General features: G+C 37.6%; 1 protein-coding gene across 1 annotated transcript; it reads left to right on the top strand.

Moving 5' to 3' along the window:
* The first annotated feature begins 218 nt into the window (after positions 1-218).
* Positions 219-1,160, top strand: LOC112909638 (olfactory receptor 1M1-like). Its single transcript, XM_025985626.2, has one exon. The coding sequence runs from the start codon at positions 219-221 to the stop codon at positions 1,158-1,160; it is 942 nt and encodes a 313-aa protein (XP_025841411.2).
* The last annotated feature ends 20,055 nt before the right edge of the window (positions 1,161-21,215 follow it).

Genomic DNA, 21,215 nt, shown 5'->3' with positions numbered 1-21,215 from the left:
TATCTGAAATGGGAATATTCAGGTCAAGTTTCTTTGAATTGAGTCTTCAAACCTGTGTTGCTGCAATGTAACAATTATTCAAGGTACAAAAATATGGAAGCTAGTGTTGTAAATAGCACAGATAAGAAATTGGTTATAAGCTCATCTAAACTTACAGAATCATCTTCATAGCATTCAGCTAACTTCCCCCTTTCAATACTTCCAGAGGAATCATACCCATGGAATCAAGGAATCAATCCAGCACATCTGAATTTATCCTCCTAGGACTTTCAGAAAATCCAGAGCAGGAGACTCTTCTTTTTGCTTTGTTCCTCTGCATGTATGTGGTTATGGCTATGGGAAACCTTTCAATCATCCTGGCCATCAGCTCAGATTCCCACCTTCATACTCCCATGTACTTCTTCCTGGCCAATCTCTCCTTGGTTGATTTTGGTCTGGCTACCAACACAGTCCCCAAGATGCTGGTGAACATCCAAATGAAAAGCAAGTCAATCTCCTATCCCTGCTGCCTGACCCAGATGTACTTTTTCCATTTCTTTGGCATTGTTGATAGTGTCTTAATTGCTGTGATGGCTTATGACCGGTTTGTGGCTATATGTCACCCCTTACACTACACCACCATCATGAGCCCACGCCTCTGTGGCCTGCTGGCCGGTAGCCCATGGGTGTTTTCCTACTTTATTTCCCTCACTCATATCCTCTTGATGGTGCGCTTGGTTTTCTGTGGGAACAACAAGATTCCTCACTACTTCTGCGACCTCACTCCTCTTCTCAGGCTTTCTTGCACTGATACATCTGTGAACAAGATCTTTGTGCTCATTGTGGCTGGGATGGTGATAGCCACGCCATTCATCTGCATCCTGGCCTCCTATGCTCGCATCATTGTGGCCATCATGAAGGTCCCTTCTGCAGGCGGAAGGAAGAAAGCCTTTTCCACCTGCAGCTCCCATCTGTCTGTGGTTGCTCTCCTTTATGGGACCACCATTGGGGTCTATTTGTGTCCTTCCTCTGTGCGCACAGCTGTGAAGGAGAAAGCCTCTGCTGTGATGTACACTGCGGTCACCCCCATGCTGAACCCCTTTATCTACAGCCTGAGGAACAGAGATCTGAAGAGGGCCCTGAGGAAGCTTTTTAGTAAAAAAATAATTTCATCTTCCTGACCACAAGGACATCAGGAAACTTCCAGGAAGTAGGATCTCAACATCCAGGGTCTTGGGCAAAAGAAAGGAATTGGACGGTTTGGGAGAGTAGCCACTTGGAATTTTAAATTGTAGAAGTTTAAAAGGAAATCTCAAGATGGTCCTGTTACTATTTTCTCAATTACTGAGACCAGTAGGAGTCCTTTTGGGTATGTCTAATGCTATCTTCCCAGAAGGATCAGTCTAGCCCTACCAGATTGGATCTTTCCTGGTTCAAAATCCATTTAGCTCTCAACAAATACTTATGGAGTTCATATTCTGGGCTTGCTATAAGTGCTGGCCATGGAGTGGTGAGCAGGAGACACAAGGTCCCTATTGTGTGGATTTTGTAGTTGAATATAGGAGAAGATACTGAACACTAATTATAATGGGATGAAATATGCACATGAGGGCAAGGATAGATAGAACAGGAACACCGGACAGAATCTGGAAGGGGGAATCAGGGAAGGTTTCCTAGGAGAGATGATCCTAAACTTCAAAGGATAAGATGATATTTTTCAGGCAAAAATGAGGAGATATAGTATCAGAAAAAGAAAAAACAACAATATGTGAAAAGTTCAGAGAGCAAGAGAAAGAGAGAGAAGGATGAGTTTGTGAAGTAAAAAATCCAGCTATGGTGAATGACTTGGGGAATGCCAGGTCAAGGACTTTGGGACCAATTCAAGAGTTTGGCTTTTTTATGAGAACCAGGTGGTTCATTGACTTCCAAGAACAAAGTCAGGGAGCACGTAGGTAAGTCATGACCACCCCCCTCATCTTCACTCCTATTCTATCATCTGGGGGAGAGGGCGGCACGTGCTAGATAAAAACTGTATAAACACAAGGGAAAAAAATTCAGATTGTGTATTAAGGAAATGAAGAACCACCTGATGGTATAAGTCTTGATAGCCAAAGGGGAAAATACCAATCAATTGAATCATGAATGTCAAAGGCAGAAGGAGGCTGAGGCATGTCTCAATCACCATATATGCCTGTGGAATGCGTATGAGTAGTAACACTGTTTACAACAGAAATGAGAGCTCTTCATTATGAGCTTATTTTGTGCCACACACCATTCTTTGTTAGTTATTCTAAAGCCCCTATGATAGCAATGAATTTCATTTATTTTATTGTGTAGTAGTCCTAATACTCATATGGAGATTTACAACTGAAGTAAAATGAGTGGTGACTTAGCAGGGCCAGAAATTTTCAAATGGTGCTAAGGAGCTGACATCATCTTAAACAGGATGACTTTGAATAATGACACATCTAATTTGCCTTTGGTAATTCCTTCCGTGATAATTAAAATAGAATTTCTCAGTTGAACAAACAGATATACAGGCCTGGTCCTAGTTTAACAACTATTAGTGAAACTACAGGTAGAAAAATACAAAAAAAATCCAGTTCGTGGGGGAATATCCTAATAGATAAAATATAAAATTTAATAATTTTGGACTCTGCCCTCTGCAGGTGGCAGGAAGAAAGCCTTTTCCACTTGAGCTCCCAGCTGTCTGTGGTTGTTCTCCTTAAAGGGACCACTACTGGGTTCTATTTGTATCATTTTCTGTCCAGCAGCTGTGAAAGAGAAAGCCTTGCCGTGGAGTACCTATGCATCTGGTCATGACCTTTTTCACATAACCAAAAAGACAGGGGAAGATTGATTCACAGCCCCCTCCCTTCCTAAGTTCCCTCCATTCTCTTGACACCTGCATGGAAGTAGTTACAGTTGACTGGAAGAGAGCTGGAATTTGCAGACTCAGAGGATCATTACAACTTGGGACTCAGAATATTTGTGAATACTTCTCTCTCTGATACAGAAAGATATGGCTTGAGCTGTAGCACTGATTTGACCACCTCCTCCTCTGTGGAATGAGAGATTCCAGTGGCCAATAAAAATTGCTCACGATTTTTGTCAGCTAAACTATCTTCATCTTGTTTTAAGAAATGAAAACCACAAACCCAGGAGAGACTTGTTCTGTTAGTCCTTGTAATATCAAATTCCATCACTTGTTGGCTTTAGCATATCCATTTATTCCATCTCCATACCTTATCTATTCATTCAACAAATATTTACCAAGTGCCTACTCCATGATAATTATTTTGCTCAGCACTGGGGATAGAGCATTTAACAAGCAAGCGTAAAACCTTCCCTGTGTCCACAAAGAGGCAGTGAGAGGAAATTTTGGGGATGTCCTGTTCCTAATCATAGCACAATTATTTTTAGGGATCATAAATTCTCAAATGGTGCTATTTCCTTTAATAACCACGAATCTAAGGCAGCCCTGGTGGCCCAGCGGTTTAGTGCCGCCTTCAGCCTGGGGTGTGATCCTGGAGACCTGGGATCGAGTCCCGATGTTGGGCTCCCTGCATGGATCCTGCTTCTCTCTCTGCCTGTGTTTCTGCCTCTGTCTCTCTCTCTATGTCTCTCATGAATAAATAAATAAAATCTTAAAAAAAAAAACCATGAATCTATACATGGGATAAAATTCTAAGCACTATGCATCAAAACCAAAACAAACACATTATTGATTGATATTAATTTTAAAAATAAAATTGAATAATACAAAACAAACAACCATTACTAGTCCAGTATGGAAAATAACAATTTAAAAAAGTTACTTGGGCAGCTGGGTGGCTCAGCAGTTTAGCACCTTCAGCTTAGGGCTTGATTCTGGAGACCTGGGACAGAGTCCCATGAGTCCCGCATCGGGCTCCCTGCATGGAGCCTGCTTCTCCCTCTTCCTGTGTCTCTGCCTCTCTCTGTGTGTGTCTCTCATGAATAATTAAGTAAAATCTTTAAAACATAAAAAATTAAAAAGTTACTTAATTAGTTAATTAATCAAATACCAATGGTAAGAACACCAAAGGTATAATGCCAGATGCATAATTAAGGACAAGTTTGCATTTGAATAAATTTTAAGGAGTTGTCCATGTCTTTTTAATAAAGATTATTTCCCTTCTCAATCTTGGAATAAATTATGCAAGCTTTATGAACCCAACATATAGTTCAACTTAAAACAATGCTTAAAAGATTTATCTCACAGTTTCTGTGGATCAAGTGTTTGAGTATGACTTAGCTGAGTGCCTCTGCATTAAAGTTCTCTCATAGACTGCAATCAGAACGTCATGAGCAGAATAGCATTCTTATAAAAGAGACCCCAGAGAGCTCCCTTGTCCCTTCTGTTATGTGAGGACTCAGTGAAAAGTTTGCCATCCATACAGAGAAATGGGAACACTACTGCACTGTTGGTGGGAATGCAAACTGGTGCAGCTACTCTGGAGAACAGTATGCAGGTTCCTTAAAAAGCTAAAAATAGAACTACCCCATGATCCAGCCATTGCACTACTTGGTATTTACCCAAAGGATAGAAAAATACAGATTTAAAGGGTTACACCCACCCTAATGTTTATAGCAGCACTCTCAACAATAGCCAAACTATAGAGAGACTCCAAATGTCCATTGACTGATGAATGGAGAAAGAAGATGTAGTGTATATATACACAATGGAATATTACTCAGCCATCAAAATGAATGAAATCTCTCTATTTGCAGTGACATGGATGGAACTAGCATGTATTATGCTAAGTGAAATAAGTCAATCGAAGATAGACAAATACAATATGATTTCCCTCATATGTGGAATTTAAGAAACAAAACAGATGAACATATGGGAATGGGAAAAAAAAGGAAAGAGGGGAAACAAATCTTATCTAGGAGACTCTTGACAGTGGAGAACAAACTGAGCGTTGATGGAGGGAGTTGGGTGGGGGATGAGCTAGAGGGTTGATGGATATTAAAGAGGGCACTTGTGATGAGTCCTGGGTTTTGTATGTAAGTGATGAATCACTGAGTTCTACCTCAAAAACCAAAATTACAATGTATACTAACTAGGTAAAATTTAAGTAAAAAATAAAAATGTAATAAAAACATAAAAATAAAAGTTTGCCATCTATAAATGAGGAAACAGACCCTCACCCTACACCAAATCTTCTGACACCTTGATTTTGGATATCCTAGTCATCTGATCTGTAAAAATAAGTTTATGTCATTTATAAGTCACCCAGTCTTTGATATAGCAGCCTGAACAGACTAAGACAATTGCTAAAGAGGGAAATTTATAGCTATAAATTCTTACAATGAAAAAGATCTGAAATCTAACTAACAATCTAACTTTACAATTTAAGTAATTAGACAAAGAGGGTCAAAATAAACCCAAAACTAGTGGAAGGAAGGAAAATAAGAATATTAGAGGAGAGATAAATAAAATAAAGAATAGAAAATCAATAGAATTAACAAAACCAAAAGTTGGGTCTTTGAAAACATCGACAAAATGAACAAATCATTAGCTAGACTAAGAGAAAAGAGAGAAAACTCAACTAGAATCATAAATGTAAAAGGGAACATTAGTAGTGATTTTACAGAAATAAAAAGGATTGTACAAGAGTGCTATGAAGAATTACATGTCAGCAAATAAAAGTAACCTAGACAAAACGAGCAATTTCCTAGAAAAACAGAACCCACAAAGGCTGAATCATGAACAGAAAAATCTGAATAGATTTATAGCTAGTAAGGAGATTGAATTAGTAATCCATAATCCCCCAAGAACGAAAAGCTTGGGACCAGATGGCTTCAGCGGTCCTAACCTTTAAAGAAGAATTAGTGCCAATCCTACTTAAACTCTTCCAGAAAGAAGAGAGAGCACTTCCAGCATTGCCCTGGTATTGAAATCAGACAAAGACACTGTAAGAAAAGAAAATTACAGACCAATATCCCTTATGAATATTAATGTAAAAATCCTCAACAAAATACTAGCACACCCCAACATAGTAATAGGATTGTACATAATGACCAAATGAGATTTATTCTTGGAATGCAAGGATGTTCCAACACAGGAAAAATTAATGTATATAGCACATCAACATAATGAAGGGGGAAAACACATAATTATTTCAACTGTTGGAGAGAAACCATGTGAAAAAATTTAATACCTTTTTATGATTAAAAAATCCAAGAAACTAAGAATGGAAGGAAACTACCTCAACACAATAAAGGCCACAAAGAAGAAGTCAAACTCTACCTCTTCGCTGATGACATGATACTCTACATAGAAAACCCAAAAGCCTCCACCCCAAGATTCCTAGAACTCATACAGCAATTTGGCAGTGTGGCAGGATACAAAATCAATGCCTAGAAGTCAGTGGCATTTCTATACACTAACAATGAGACTGAAGAAAGAGAAATTAAGGACTCAATCCCATTTACAATTGCACCCAAAAGCATAAGATACCTAGGAATAAACCTAACCAAAGAGGTAAAGGATCTATACCCTAAAAACTATAGAACACTTCTGAAAGAAATTAAGGAAGACACAAAGAGATGGAAAAATTTCCATGCTCATGGATTGGCAGAATTAATATTGTGAAAATGTCAATGTCACCCAGGGCAATTTACACATTTAATGCAATACCTATCAAAATACCATGGACTTTCTTGAGAGAGTTATAACAAATTATTTTAAGATTTGTGTGGAATCAGAAAAGACCCTGAGTAGCCAGGGGAATTTTAAAAAAGAAAACCATATCTGGGGGCATCATCATGCCAGATTTCAGGTTGTACTACAAAGCTGTGGTCATCAAGACAGTGTGGTACCGGCACAAAAACAGACACATAGATCAATGGAACAGAATAGAGAACCCAGAAGTGGACCCTGAACTTTATGGTCAACTAATATTCGATAAAGGAGGAAAGACTATCCATTGGAAGAAAGACAGTCTCTTCAATAAATGGTGCTGGGAAAATTGGACATCCACATGCAGAAGAATGAAACTGGACCACTCTCTTTCACCATACACAAAGATAAACTCAAAATGGGTGAAAGATCTAACTGTGAGACAAGATTCCATCAAAATCCTAGAGAACACAGGCAACACCCTTTTTGAACTCGGCCACAGTAACTTCTTGCAAGATACATCCATGAAGGCAAGAGAAACATAAGCAAAAATGAACTACTGGGTCTTCACCAAGATAAGAAGCTTTTGCACAGCAAAAGAAACAGTCAACAAAACTAAAAGACAACCTACAGAATGGGAGAAGATATTTGCAAATGACATATCAGATAAAGGGCTAGTTTCTAAGATCTATAAAGAACTTCTTAAACTCAACATCAAAGAAACAAACAATCCAATCATGAAATGGGCAAAAGACATGAAGAGAAATCTTACAGAGGAAGACATAGACATGGCAAACACGCACATGAGAAAATGCTCCACATCACTTGCCATCAGGGAAATACAAATCAAAACCACAATGAGATCCCACCTCACACCAGTGAGAATGGAGAAAATTAACAAGGCAGGAAACCACAAATGTTGGAGAGGATGCGGAGAAAAGGGAACCCTCCTACACTGTTGGTGGGAATGTGAACTGGTGCAGCCACTCTGGAAAACTGTGTGGAGGTTCCTCAAAGAGTTAAAAATAGACCTGCCCTGACCCAGCAACTGCACTGTTGGGCATTTACCCCAAAGATACAGATGCAATGAAACGCTGGGACACCTGCACCCCGATGTTTCTAGCAGCAAAGTCCACAATAGCCAAACTGTGGAAGGAGCCTCGGTGTCCATCGAAAGATGAATGGATCAAGAAGATGTGGTCTGTGTATACAATGGAATATTACTCAGACATTAAAAACGACAAATACCCACCATTTGCTTCAACGTGGATGGAACTGGAGGGTATTATGCTGAGTGAAGTAAGTCAATGGGAAAAGGACAGTGTATGTTCTCATTCATTTGGGGAATATAAATAATAGTGAAAGGGAATATAAGGGAAGGGAGAAGAAATGTGTGGGAAATATCAGAAAGGGAGACAGAACATGAGAGACTCCTAACTCTGGGAAACGAACTAGGGGTGGTGGAAGGGGAGGAGGGTGGGGGGTGGGGGTGACTGGGTGACGGGCACTGAGGGGGCACTTGACGGGATGAGCACTGGGTGTTATTCTGTATGTTGGTAAATTGAACACCAATAAAAAATAAATTTATTATAAAAAATAAAAAGACAAAACAAAACAAAAAACACAATAAAGGCCATACACAAAAAACACATAGGTAACACCACACTCGATGGTGAAAGACTAAAAGCTTTTCCTCTAAGATCGGGAATAAAACAAGAATGTCTGATCTTACTGCTTCTTTTCAACATGATACTGGAAGTCCTAGCCAGGGCAATTAGGCAGGAAAAAATAAATAAAAGACATCCAAAACGGAAAGCAAAAAAGTAAAATGATCTCTGTTCACAGGCGGCATGATCTTATATGTAGAAAGCCCCAAAGATGCACAAAAAATTTAGAACTAATAAATTTAGCTATACAAAGTTGTCCAAAGAATATAAAATCAGCACACATGGGGATCCCTGGGTGGCTCAGCGGTTTAGTGCCACCTTCAGCCCAGGGCCTGATCCTGGAGACCCAGGATCGAGTCCAGCGTCGGGCTCCCTGCATGGAGCCTGCTTCTCCCTCTGCTTGTGTCTCTGCTCCTCTCTCTCTCTCTCTCTCTCTCTCTCTCTCTCTCTCTGTGTCTCATGAATAATATAAAATCTTTAAAAAAAAATAAAAAAAAAATAAAAATAAAATCTTTAAAAAAAATAAAATCAGCACACAAAAATCAGTTGTGTTTCTATACACTAACAATGAGCCATCTGCAAAGGAAATCAAGAAAATAATTCCATTTACAATAGCCTCAAAAAAGGATTTAAAAAGGATAAAATATAATTCTTAGGGATAAACTGAAGGAAACAAAAGGTTTGTATACTGAAAACTACAAAATATTGCTGAAAGAAGTTGAAGAAGACACAGATTAACAAGAAAGGCTTCTGTGTTCATGGTTTGGGAGACTTAATATTGTTAAGATGTCAGTACTACCTAAAGCAAGTGGCAAATTCATTATGCCATGAAATCCCCATGCAAATTTCAACAACATTTTATGCAGAAATATAAAAATCTACCATAAAGTTCATATGGATTTCAAAGACTCTCAATAGCCAAATTACTCTTAAAAATAGGAACAGACTTAGAGGTCTCACTCTTCTTGATCCCAAAACTTACTACGAAGCTACAGTAATTAAAATAGTATGGTGCTAGCATAAATACAGACATAGAAACTAATGTTATAATAGTGGGCCCAGGAAAAAAAAACGTGGCATATATGGTCAAATGATTTTTGACAAGGGTGGTAGACAATTCAGTGGAGGAAAAGACTGTCTTTTCAACAAATGGTGTCGGGAAACTGGATATTCACATGCAAAAGAATGGTCCCAAATGTTGAGCCCCTACCTTCTATCATATACAAAAATTAAGTTAAAATGGATCAAAGACTTAAACCTATAACTATAGAATAGTTTGGAAGAAAACACAGAGAGGAAACTTTATGACATTGGATTTTGTAATGGTTTCTTAAAATGACACCAAAAGCACAGGCAACAAGAGAAAATATAGATAAAACATACTTCACCAAAATTAAAAGCTTTTGCACATAACAGGGCACAATCAGCAGAAAAGGCAACTCATGGAATGGGAAAGAAATATTTGCAAACCATATATCTAATAAGGGATTAATATCCAGAATATATAAAGAAGTCCTACACGCCAACAACAACAGGACTAAAACAACCCAATTAAAAATGGGGAAAGGATTTAAATAGACATTTCTCTAAAGAGGAGATACAAATGGCTAATAAGCACATGAAAAAGTATTCAACATCACTAATTATTAGGGAAATGCAAATCAACTTCAATAAGATATCACTTCACACTTACTAGGATGACTACTATAAAAACAAACAAACAAACAAACAAAAAATAAAAACAAGCAAATAGAAAAACAAGCTTTGACAAGCATATGGATACATTGGAACCTTTGCTGGTAGAAATATAAAATGGTCTAGATGCTATGGAAAATAGTATGGCGGTTCCTCAAAAACTTAAACATAGAATTATCATCTGATCCAGCATTCCACTTTTGGGTATATGCCCCCCAAAATTGAAAGCAAGGACCCAAACAGATGCTTGTATATCCATGTTCATAGCTGCATTATTCGCCATAGCTACATGTGGGGAAGAACTCCAAGTGCCCATTGCTGCTACAACATAGATAAACCTTGAAGACATTATGCTAAGTGAAATAAGTCATACACAAAAATACAAATACTGTGTGATTCCACGTATATGAGGTGCAAAGATGAGTCAGATTCATAGAGACATAAAGTGGAATGGTAGTTACCAGTGGCTGGAGGGGAGAGGATAAGGAATTAGCATTTAATAGAGACAGGATTTCAGTTTGGGAAGATGAAAGTTTTGCACATGTATCATGGGGATGGTTGCACAAGTGTGAATGTACTTAATGCCACTGAGTTGTACAGTTAAAAATGGTGAAAGTGGTGGGGGGAGGGGGAAGGAGAGAAAATCTTTTCTTTTGAGCAGTGAGAATACAAGTGGTACAAAAAAAATTATTAAAAAAAAAAAAACTAAAAAAACCCGAACAGGTGGTTTTACTTTCTCTTTTAGGTTTTCTGTGTTTTCCAATTTTCCTTCAATTAACATTTATTGCTTTGGTAAAAAGAAGAAGCATGAATGCTTTTAAAAATTACATTTTAAAAGATGTTAAAGGAAAATCACAGAGGCTATTTTGAAAATTGACTTTTAGTAGCCATGTCTAACAGGAATAGCATCAGACAAAAAAGAACAGGTGAGGCTAAACCATATTTTAGAGGCAGTTTCTTTTAAAAATATGTATTTTTACATTTATTTTAGAGAGCAAGCAAGAGTGAGTGGGGTGGGGGGGAGATAGAGGGAGAAAGAATCTCAAGATGCCTCCTCTCTGACCAGGTTGTCCAGCTGGGAGCTCTATCCCATGACCCTGAGATCATGACGTAAGCTGAAACCAAGAGTCAGGTTTCATGAATCTTGATTAGATTTCTTGCCATGAAATCCCCATGCAAATTTCAACAACATTTTATGCATAAATAGAAAAATCTACCATAAAGTTCATATGGATTTCAAAGACTCTAAATAGCCAAATTACTCTTGAAAAATAGGAACATTAAGATGCATAATTGACTGAGCCACCCAGGTGCCCCTAGAAGCAATTTCTAAATGAACTTTAATGGGTTGAATACTGTCCTCCCTTCCAACTCATGTCTGTCCAGAACCTCAGACTGTGACCCTCTGAAGATTTAGAGTTTTTGCAGGTGAAATGAAGGTAAGGATTTTAAGATGAAATGATCTTAAGGTGGGCACTAAATCCAATGACTGGCATCTTTATATAAGGAGAAAGAGATGGCTTTGAGGCACACAAATGCAGAGAAGAAGGTCATGTGAACATGAGAGCAGATTTTGAATTTCTACAGTCCCATGCCAAAGAATGCCAAAGGTCTTCTGCTGCCGGGAAAAGCTAGGAGGGAAGCAGAAAATCAATTCTTTCTCAGTCTCCAGAGGGAACTAAGCCTGCCCAAATCTGGATTTTGGAATTCTGGCTTCTAAAAGTATAAGAGAATAAATTTTTGTTGTTTAAAAAATTTTTTTTTTAAATACAGGGATTCGAATAATGATTGAAAAAAAAAAACCACATTCATTGTCACCTATGGGAAATGTTAGGGAGACGAGAAATTATTTTGAAAACCAATAAATAAATGGAAATAATATAAAGATTCAAACATTTTTGCTGACTTTCTTCTAGAAATAGTACCTCAAACTGACCAGAGACTTAAAGAGGGGAAGTTTATTTTTGTAGAAGTATTCTACCTCCTAAAAGACAGTCTGAAAGAATACTTTCATTTGCAATCTTTCGTGAAATGATGTATCCAGGCAATGAATCTAAATGACTGCAGATTTCACAAAAAGAGAAACAATGAAAAAATATGTGCTTTCTCCAGTATTACACTGTTTGTGGGAAATGTAAACTCGTACAGCCATTATGAAAAACAGCACAAAGCCTCAAGAAATACAAAATAAACCTACTATGTAATCCAGCAATTTCATTTCTTTTGGGTATATATCCAAAGGAAATGAGATCAATTTTGAGGAAATATGTGTGCTTCCATGTTCATGGCAGCATTATTCACAATAGCCAAGGTATGGAAACCATATCATATGACTCCGTCTAGTACTCTGTTCTCTACTTTTGTCTATGGTTGGGTGATTTCCATAATTAAAGGGTTTTTAAAACTGGCACTTAATGTAGCAGTTGGTTCCATGGATGTTTATTGAGTGGACCCATGACCTGATAATCTGGCAGTGACCTCATAAAACTCAATTCCTAAAAAATGCAAAAGTAGAGCCTCCCTCTAATGCCACCCTAGGACCAATACCCGGAGCAAGGATCTGGCTGCAGATCCATTCAGCCCGCCTTCTCTGTGTGCGTGCCCATCAGGTGAGATCCTATTTGCTCCATTAGCAGAAGTGGAAGGAAGCTATGGTGTCTTTACCCTCTTGAGGGTAAATGGGGCTGGAAGCAGCCTTTGTTTCTTGGTGTGACTTCACTGGGTGAATGTAGGGAGATGTTTCTTGGTTCTTGAGCTGATGAGGAGCTCTAGCTTCAAAGAAGAGTGAGCACTTCCTCTAGGAGAAGCCCTTGACCTTGGGGGAGACAGAGTTAGGAGGCTAGGAGAATTTGTTTTTTCTGAGGAGAGGGTGCAGAGCCTGTTGGGAAACCACCAACTTACACCAAGTTTATAGATTCATTAAAAAAAGATTATGCTACAAATCATGGGCTTTAGAAAGGGCTTGCTAGAATCACAGCTGGATAACATTGAGTGGTTGAATGTTATCCAGAGGCAGTTATGCTAAGAGCATCTGCCTTTGGTTCAGGTCATGATCTTGGGGTCCTGGGATTGAGCCTCGTGTGGGGCTCCCTGCTCAGTGGGGAGTCTACTTCTCCTTCTCTCTCTGCCCCCCACTTGTGCTCTGACTCTCTCTGTCTTTAGGCTTTCCTTATGTTCTTCCCTGGTTTTATGAATTCATATCTTACATTTAAGTCTTTAATGCATTTTGAGTTATCTTTTGTGAGTGGTATAAGAAGTCCACTTTCATCTTTTTCAATGTAAATATTCAGATTCCCTCACAGTGGTTGAATGTCCTCACCACACACCAAGTTGTCTTCTAAAGACCTCAAATAGTAGAGTCTTCCTACAGCTATGTCTCAGCCCCTGTAGGAAACAACTATTCGGGGAATAGAAGTGAAATTGGACAATTTGTCTAACAAGGAGCCTTGGGAATTGACTTCTTATTGGCTCAGAAATTGTAAATATTCCCTCTGTTCTTACAGTTCATCCCCACCCTAGCTTTTCTTCTTTGGGCCAGGTGGATACCTACCCATGCCTCTATGAGGCAGCTTCAATCTCCAAGATATAACTTCATCATCTTGTCCTGTCCTAGAAGCAGAGCCAGCATCTTTATTGGCCATCACCAGGGAGGAGACTGAGCCAAGTTTGACTCATGCCTCACTGATGTCAAGAAGAGGAAAGATAGTCCAGTAACTGGACTCAGAGAATAAGAGAAGAGAGTGAGAGCGAGCAGGAGAGCAAGAGTGAGTGGGAGCAAGAATGAGAATTTGAGAGCAATTGGGAAGAATGCAGGCAACCGAAAAAGAGGATAGACCCTGTGTTCTCAGAGAACTGGGTGATTCTGCTGGGCTCAAGTTAGCATCTAGGTCTCACGCCTGACTCCTGCATGGCCACTCATGCAACCACTCAATGTTATCCAGCTGTGATTCTAGCAAGCCCTTTCTAAAGCCCATGATTTGTAGCATAGTTTTTTTTAATGAATCTATAAATTTTGTTTAAAAAATAACTCAGAAACATATATACACTCCAGTGATATATGAGCACTATATTAAATTTTACATTTTGATCACCAGAGAAATTATCTTCATGAATAGATACATTTTATAAAGCTGAGATTTTTGTAATTCTAAAGGTAAGTGTAATTTCCTCATTAAGCATCTATTTCAAATATTAAAGGCCTTTAAAGCTAAGATCTGCTAGAAATTTTATGATTAAAAATAAGTCACCAGTGAAGAAAGATAGCTTCTAACAAATATTTGGTGTTTGTTGTTAAACTAATATTTAATTTTGATTTGCTTACAGATTTTAAGTTTATTAGTTTGAGGCCAATTTTATTGAAAATTATTTATCATTTTGAAGTCTTAAAAATATCAGTTTGCAATTTAAATTTCTGGTTTTCTGGTTAAGTATACTTCATATATAAAAGGTATCAAATTGCCCAAAAATACTTTGGAGCTGTCGTTACATGGACAAATAATGTGTCCTTTTAAAGGATTGTTTGTCTTCATTTTGACTTACATTATCTGATCAAATATTAATTTTTAAAAATTATCAAGTTAGGTATTGGATTAAGAAAGAATCCATCCCAAAATGTGAATCATGAGCCTTGACAGACAGTGATTCAAAATAATCATTTCACTTATTTTAATATCCAGGTTTAATTATAAAAATGTTATCTAAATGTGATTAATGTTCTTCCTGTTATTGAAGATTATGGTATGTATATTAACATATTACATTTTTTTCAAAATTTAGGTTAAACCAGTAATTCAAGAAAGGTATTAAACTGCTATTAAAACTAAATCAAAACTCAACTTTTGTATGAACATTTTTCATGTTGTTTGGACTAATTAAAAAAAATTAGTCATTGAAACTCTTGAAGTTTTATTCATAGCTAGATGATAACTATGTTTCTTTAGACAAACAATACTTTGAACTGGAGACATTAAATATAAAGAGTCTTCTTTTTGCAAGAAGCATGTAGCACAATCTTTGTATCTGGACCTGCTTTTCCAAGCACACTTGAGTATCTTAAAGAAGAAAGTGTTTCCGCCAGGCTTTATTAGCATAAATCTGAGTTATTTCCATCACTGAGTCTCTGACGTCATTGGAAATTCCTGATCTTTCCTTGCTAAGAAACCGTGGACACCAAGCTCTAGGGTTCCATGTGAGATAGGGATTGTGCTTCTTTGAGTAGAGCCTCATCAAGATGATTGGAAGTATGTGAGTCCCCCAGTTCCAGAGACATAAACTTCTCCCAAGAGTTGTGGAAAAACAGAGTGACAGAGGAAGTGAGTAGGAATTTAGTGGACAATGATCAGGGGGCCAAGGAACTCCAGGAAGAGAGAATGCAGAAGGGTGGCATGGCTCAGTGGAAGGGCTGTGAGTTTTGGATTCAGGCAGACGTACAGTGGAAGCTTATCATGTAGTAACTATGGGAGCTACATGTCCTTTCCCCATTTTGGGCTTTGCTCATCTCATTTGTAAAAGGGGGATCATAATCCCTTCCTCGCAGTTTGTTGTTAGGATGACATGCCATATATGTAATATGTCTATTATAGTGCTTGGCACATACCAGGAATTCATTAATATGAAATGTGAGGGAGCATGGAGACAGGAAATGACAGGGAAGGATGGGTAGTGAGGGGGATTGGCATATTGCACCCCACCAGATCAGATGTGAGACATAATTTTAGTAGGGCAGTGGGGAAAAAAAGTGAGGCATATGGATTTGCAATAGAATCAGAAGATTTTTTTCATGTGAAGGTAAACATTTGGATTTTGTTCAGTGGACAATAGTGATTCATGGTCTCTTGCATAGATGGCAGACTTTCTAAGAATCACTGCCTGATTCAGCTGTGCTTTCTGAGAACTCTTATAATTCTCAGGATAATTTTCTATTACGCCCATTTCCCCATAATTTGATAAATGCCTCTTGAGTCTGTTTCCTTTATTAAACTGTGAATTTATCAGTTCGCTCCAGATTCTTGAAATTATAGAGATTAAGAGTATAGGCTCTAGATTCAGATGACTTGATTTAGTTCTGCCACCTGCTGTCTGTGAAGCACCATTTGATTTTATTAATCTCCTTGTGTCTCCATTTCCTTGTATGTGAAACAGAACCAAGCTCAGTAGGTTGTTGTGGGTAGCAAATTGGCAAAGAACTTAGAGCAGTATCTTGTGTTATAGGAGGCACTCAATATAAAAGAGAATCATTATTTATTCATGCACATATTTAAAGATTGTGTTTATGCCTTTTATACCTGGATAAGGTGCTGGCTATAAAAATGAGCAAAGATATAGAATCCCTGCTCTCAAGTGTCTGGAGGACAGGGTCTGTGTCGCTTCATGGCCATGTCCCCACAAATCCTGGTATATGGCAACCATCGTTAATTATTTATGGAATAAATGTAAATGGCTGGATGATTGGGAAAGTGAATGAAAGTGACACAGTTAGGGGTATGCTTCATAAGGATTAATCTGGCAGTGATTTCAGGATGGTTTGGAGGAAGGAGAATGGATGCATAAAAACTAAATATTTCATATTCATTTTTTATAAATAAAAATCGATATACTTACTCCAGATTCACCTGAAAAAAAAAAAAAGACTAATTAAGAACTAGGATGTGGCAAGCCAGAAGTAATGGGAGCCTTGATTTTCTCTCAAGTGATGGCAGGAGGAGGTAGATGGAAAAGGAGTAGAAGAATAGAATGTTCAACTTCTGGAAGATGTAGCAACTCACTAATGGATTGGCTTTGGCAGTGGAAGAAATGTTTCGGTCATAGTTATCTAGAAGGATAGTGATTTCATTCACAGAAAGAGAGGGTCTAGAAGAAATTAGACTTTATTTTGTATATAATGAAGTTGCCATGCAAGACAAAAAAAAAGAGAAGGATATCACTGCTTGTTATAACCATTTTATTACGTGTCAGACACTGTAGATAATTATATATATATGTATCATTTGATCCTCAAGAAAACCCTATCCATTGTATACTATTATCATCATTCCCTTTTGAAGAAAGTGAGGTTTTAGTGGTTAGGCAATCTACTCAGGGTAACTTAGCTAGTATGTGGTGAGCTCATGAATCATATCCAAATGTTTCTTTTTTCAAAGTCCTTCCCTAACATCTGAGGTGATGCTGCCTCATGTTGGCTGAGGCCGTGCTGTGATGCTGAGCACTATATGGGTCACTTTCCACATGCTGCCTTGCTTCAGCTTCTAAGAAAACTCAGAGGTGGGTGTTATTTCTCCCAGTATAAAAATGCAGAAAATGAAGTTTAGAGGCGTCAATATTCACTAGATTAGTAAGCTCGGGTTTTAATTCTGGTCTATCTGGATCCAATTATCATTCCACATTGTATTCATAAAAATTTTCCAGGTGGAAATATTGGGTTTGCAGGTAGTAATTCAGGTCTAGGTGTTGGAAGTCTGGAATTTTAAGTCTGAGAATCACCTCTGAAAACTAGCAGACCTCTACAGAGAAAGCTTTTAAAGGTGGATCTTAATGTGGAGTTTAGGATATTGCATGAACACCTTGAAATGGTGTGCAAAGTAATGTCAAGGCATATATTTTCTGGGGGTTGGGGTGGAGAGGGCAGGCCTATAGTTTAGCAGAATCTCCAAAAGATCACAGGACCAAAATTGTTAAGTAAAAGAGAGCCAAAGTGAGAATATTTAAGATCTATTCTCTCAGCACATTTCAAGTATACAATAGAGTATTAGTAACTCTTTGCTCATTAGATCCCCAAATCTTATCCATCTTAGAACTGCAAGCTATACCCTTTCACCAGCATCTCCCCATTTCCCCAAGCCCCTGGAACCACCATTCTACTGTATATTTCTGAGTTTGACTTTTTAAAAAATTCCATATATAAGAGAGGTCAAATAATATTTGTCTTCCTCTGCCTGGAATATTTCACTTAGCATAACTTCCTCTGGGTTCATCCATGTTGTCACAAATGACAAGATTTCCTTCTGTCTCATGACTGAATTTTACATATATCCCACAGCTTCTCTATCCATTTCCCCATTGATGAACACTTAGCTTGTTTCCATACCTTGGCTATTGTGAATAATGCTGTAATGAACGTGGGAGAGCAGATATCCATTTGAGATGCTGACTTGGTTTCCTTCAAATACATACCCAGAAGAGGGATTGCTGGATCATATGGTAGTTCTAGTCTAACATTTTGAGGAACCCCCACACTTTCCACAGTGGCTGTACCAGTTTATACTTCCACAAAGACTGCACAAGGATTCCCTTTTCTCCATATCATCACCAACAGTTGTTATATATTGTCTTTATGGTAAAAGACATCTAAAAGTCGTGAGATGATATCTCATTGTGATTTTTATTTGTGTTTCCTTGATGATGAACACCTTTTCACGTACCTTGTGGCCTTTCGTATCTCTTTAGAGAAATGTCTGTTCAGGTACTTTGCCCATTTTTAATCAGATTATTTGCATTTTTGTTATTGGGTGGTATAAGTTCCTTATATATTTTGGATATAACCCCCATCAGATATCCCCCATCATCAATGGCTTGCAAATATTTTCTCCCATTCTGTAGGTTGCCTTTTGTCTTTGTCGATTGTTTCTTTTGCTGTGCAGAAATCTTTCAGTTTCCTGCAGTCCCAGTTGAGTTTCTTTTTGTTTTTCTTCCCTCTGCTTTTGATGTCACATAAAAATAAAAAATCATTGCCAAAACTGATGTCAAGAGGCTTTTCCCATGTTCTTTCCTCGTTTTATGAATTCATATCTTAAGGTCTTTAATGCACTTTGAGTTACTTTTTGTGAGTGGTATAAGAAGTCCACTTTCATCCTTTTCAATGTAAATATTCAGTTCCCCCAACACCATTTATTAAAGAGACTAGCCTTTCTCTATTGTGTGTTCTAGGCACCCTTGTAAAAGATTAGTTTACTGTTTTTGCATGGTTTTATTTCTTGGCTTTCTATTCTGTTCCACAGATCTATGTGTTTTTATGCCAGTGCCACACTGTTTGATTTCTAGAGCTCTGTAACGTAGTTGAAATCAGGAAATGTGATGCCTTCAGCTTTGTTCTTTCTCAAGATTGCTTTGGCTTTTGGGGATCTTTTATGGTTCCATGCAAATTTTAAGATTGTGCCCTCTATTTCTGCAAAAAATGCCATTGGAATTTTGATAGTCATTGCGTTGAATCTGTAGATCACTTTGAATAGAACACACATTTTTCACCATATTAATTATTCTAATTGGTATAACACAGGATATCTTTCCACTTATTTGTGTCTTCTTTTTTTTTTTTTTTTATTTGTGTCTTCTTCAATTTCCTTCATCAGTGTTTTAGTTTTTTGTATATAGACCCTTTACCTTTTTGGTTTAATTTATTCCTAAGTGTTTTATTGTTTTGGATGCTATTATACATGGAATTGTTTTATTTGTTTCTTCTTCAGATAGTTCATTGTTAGTGTATAGAAACGCAACTGATTTTTTTAAAATTTTTATTTATTTATGATAGTCACACAGAGAGAGAGGGAGAGGCAGAGACACAGGTAGAGGGAGAAGCAGGCTCCATGCACCGGGAGCCCGATGTGGGATTCGATCCCGGGTCTCCAGGATCGTGCCCTGGGCCAAAGGCAGGCGCTAAACCGCTGTGCCACCCAGGGATCCCCGCAACTGATTTTTGTGTATTGATTTCATATTCTGCAATTTTACTGAGTCATTTATTTGTTTCACATAATGCTCAAATCAAGCTGGTTCATTGTGTTACTTATATTTTCTATACCTTTGCTGAAATTTTGCCCTGCTTGCTCCTGGTCTCTCAGCTACTGAAAAAAGATATGATAAAATCTCCTAATATGATGTGGTTTATGATTTTTTTCTTACAGTTCTGTTAGTTTTTTTCTTTATACATTTTTATAAGCCTGTGCCATTAAATGTATATTAGTACCTGTTTTTTTTTCTTTTTCTGGTGAGTTTTCATTTTATTATGATAATGACTTTTCTTATGCCTTTAAATGCCTCAACAAGCTCTCTGTCTTCCTGCTTGCTTCAGCAGGCACATATACTAAATACTTTAGCACATATATTAAAATAAGCTGTTCATCTTCATTTTGGTTAGTATTTCTTTTTTTTTTCGTGGTTAGTATTTTTTTTTTTAGATTTTATTTATTTATTCATGAGACACACACACACACACACACACACACACACACACAGGCGTCTAGACACAGGCAGAGGGAGAAGCAGGCTCCAGGCAGGGAGCCTGACTCCGGACTTGATCCTGGGTCTCCAGAATCAGGCCCTGAGCTGAAGGTGGCGCTGAACCACCACCCGGACTGCCCTCGTGGTTAGTATTTCTTGATATACCTTTATTATTTCCTTATGGTCAAACTTCTCTATATCATTACTGTTTAGATGTATCTCTTGCACACATGAGATAATAGAATTTTGTTCCTTTGTCCAATCTGAGAATATCTGTTTTTAAAGATTAAAATCATTTAAACATTTGGTGTAATTAGCCATATATTTTGTGATTTTATTTCGCTTCTTTATATTTCTTTTCTTGACTTAAAGTGGTGTGACCAAAATCTCTTTAGTTTTGTTACATCTCTACTATAATTTACAAGCTATAAATTCTATATTCATTATTTTAGTGATTATACCTAAACTTAAGTCATGTCCAAAATACTCATTATTTCTATTCTCCTGTAACTCAATTCAAGGACCTTTCAACCCTTATTCTAATTCCTCTTCTTGTAGTATGATAACTGTTCCCTAGTATCTTAATGCACCTTCTTCTCCTCCTTCTCCTCCTCCTTCTTCCTTCTATTATTATTATTTTAAAACTCAACATTTTATTTTTTTTCTACATAGAAACAAGTTACTTGGCAGTTCATTGCTTCCTGGATATTACTTATTTTTAACTCGATTTGTTTTATCCTGAAGTAAATCCCTTAGTTTTTTCAGTAAGTTTTCATGCATGGTAATCTCAGTATTTTTTTGAAATGGGAATATTCATGGAGAGTCCTACTACCAAACCTTGACATATGAGTTGCTGTAAACATGTCATGAATAGTTCAAGATGTAATCCATATATAAACAGGTGTTACACTTAGTCTGGTTGGGAAATTGGTTGTAATCTCATCTGATCTTCCAGAATCATCTCTGCAACATTCATGTAATGTCACCCTTTCAATACTTCCAGAGGAATATTACCC

Source organism: Vulpes vulpes, chromosome 9, assembly GCF_048418805.1.
Source record: "Vulpes vulpes isolate BD-2025 chromosome 9, VulVul3, whole genome shotgun sequence".
NCBI classification, from domain to species: domain Eukaryota; kingdom Metazoa; phylum Chordata; class Mammalia; order Carnivora; family Canidae; genus Vulpes; species Vulpes vulpes.
The sequence above is the reverse complement of the archived record's forward strand: the minus strand, read 5'-3'. Positions and strand labels throughout refer to the sequence as shown.

What these genes read in the sequence shown, in the direction of transcription:
- LOC112909638 (XM_025985626.2), top strand. Translation starts at nt 219, where the DNA reads ATGGAATCAAGGAATCAATCCAGCACATCTGAATTTATCCTCCTAGGA.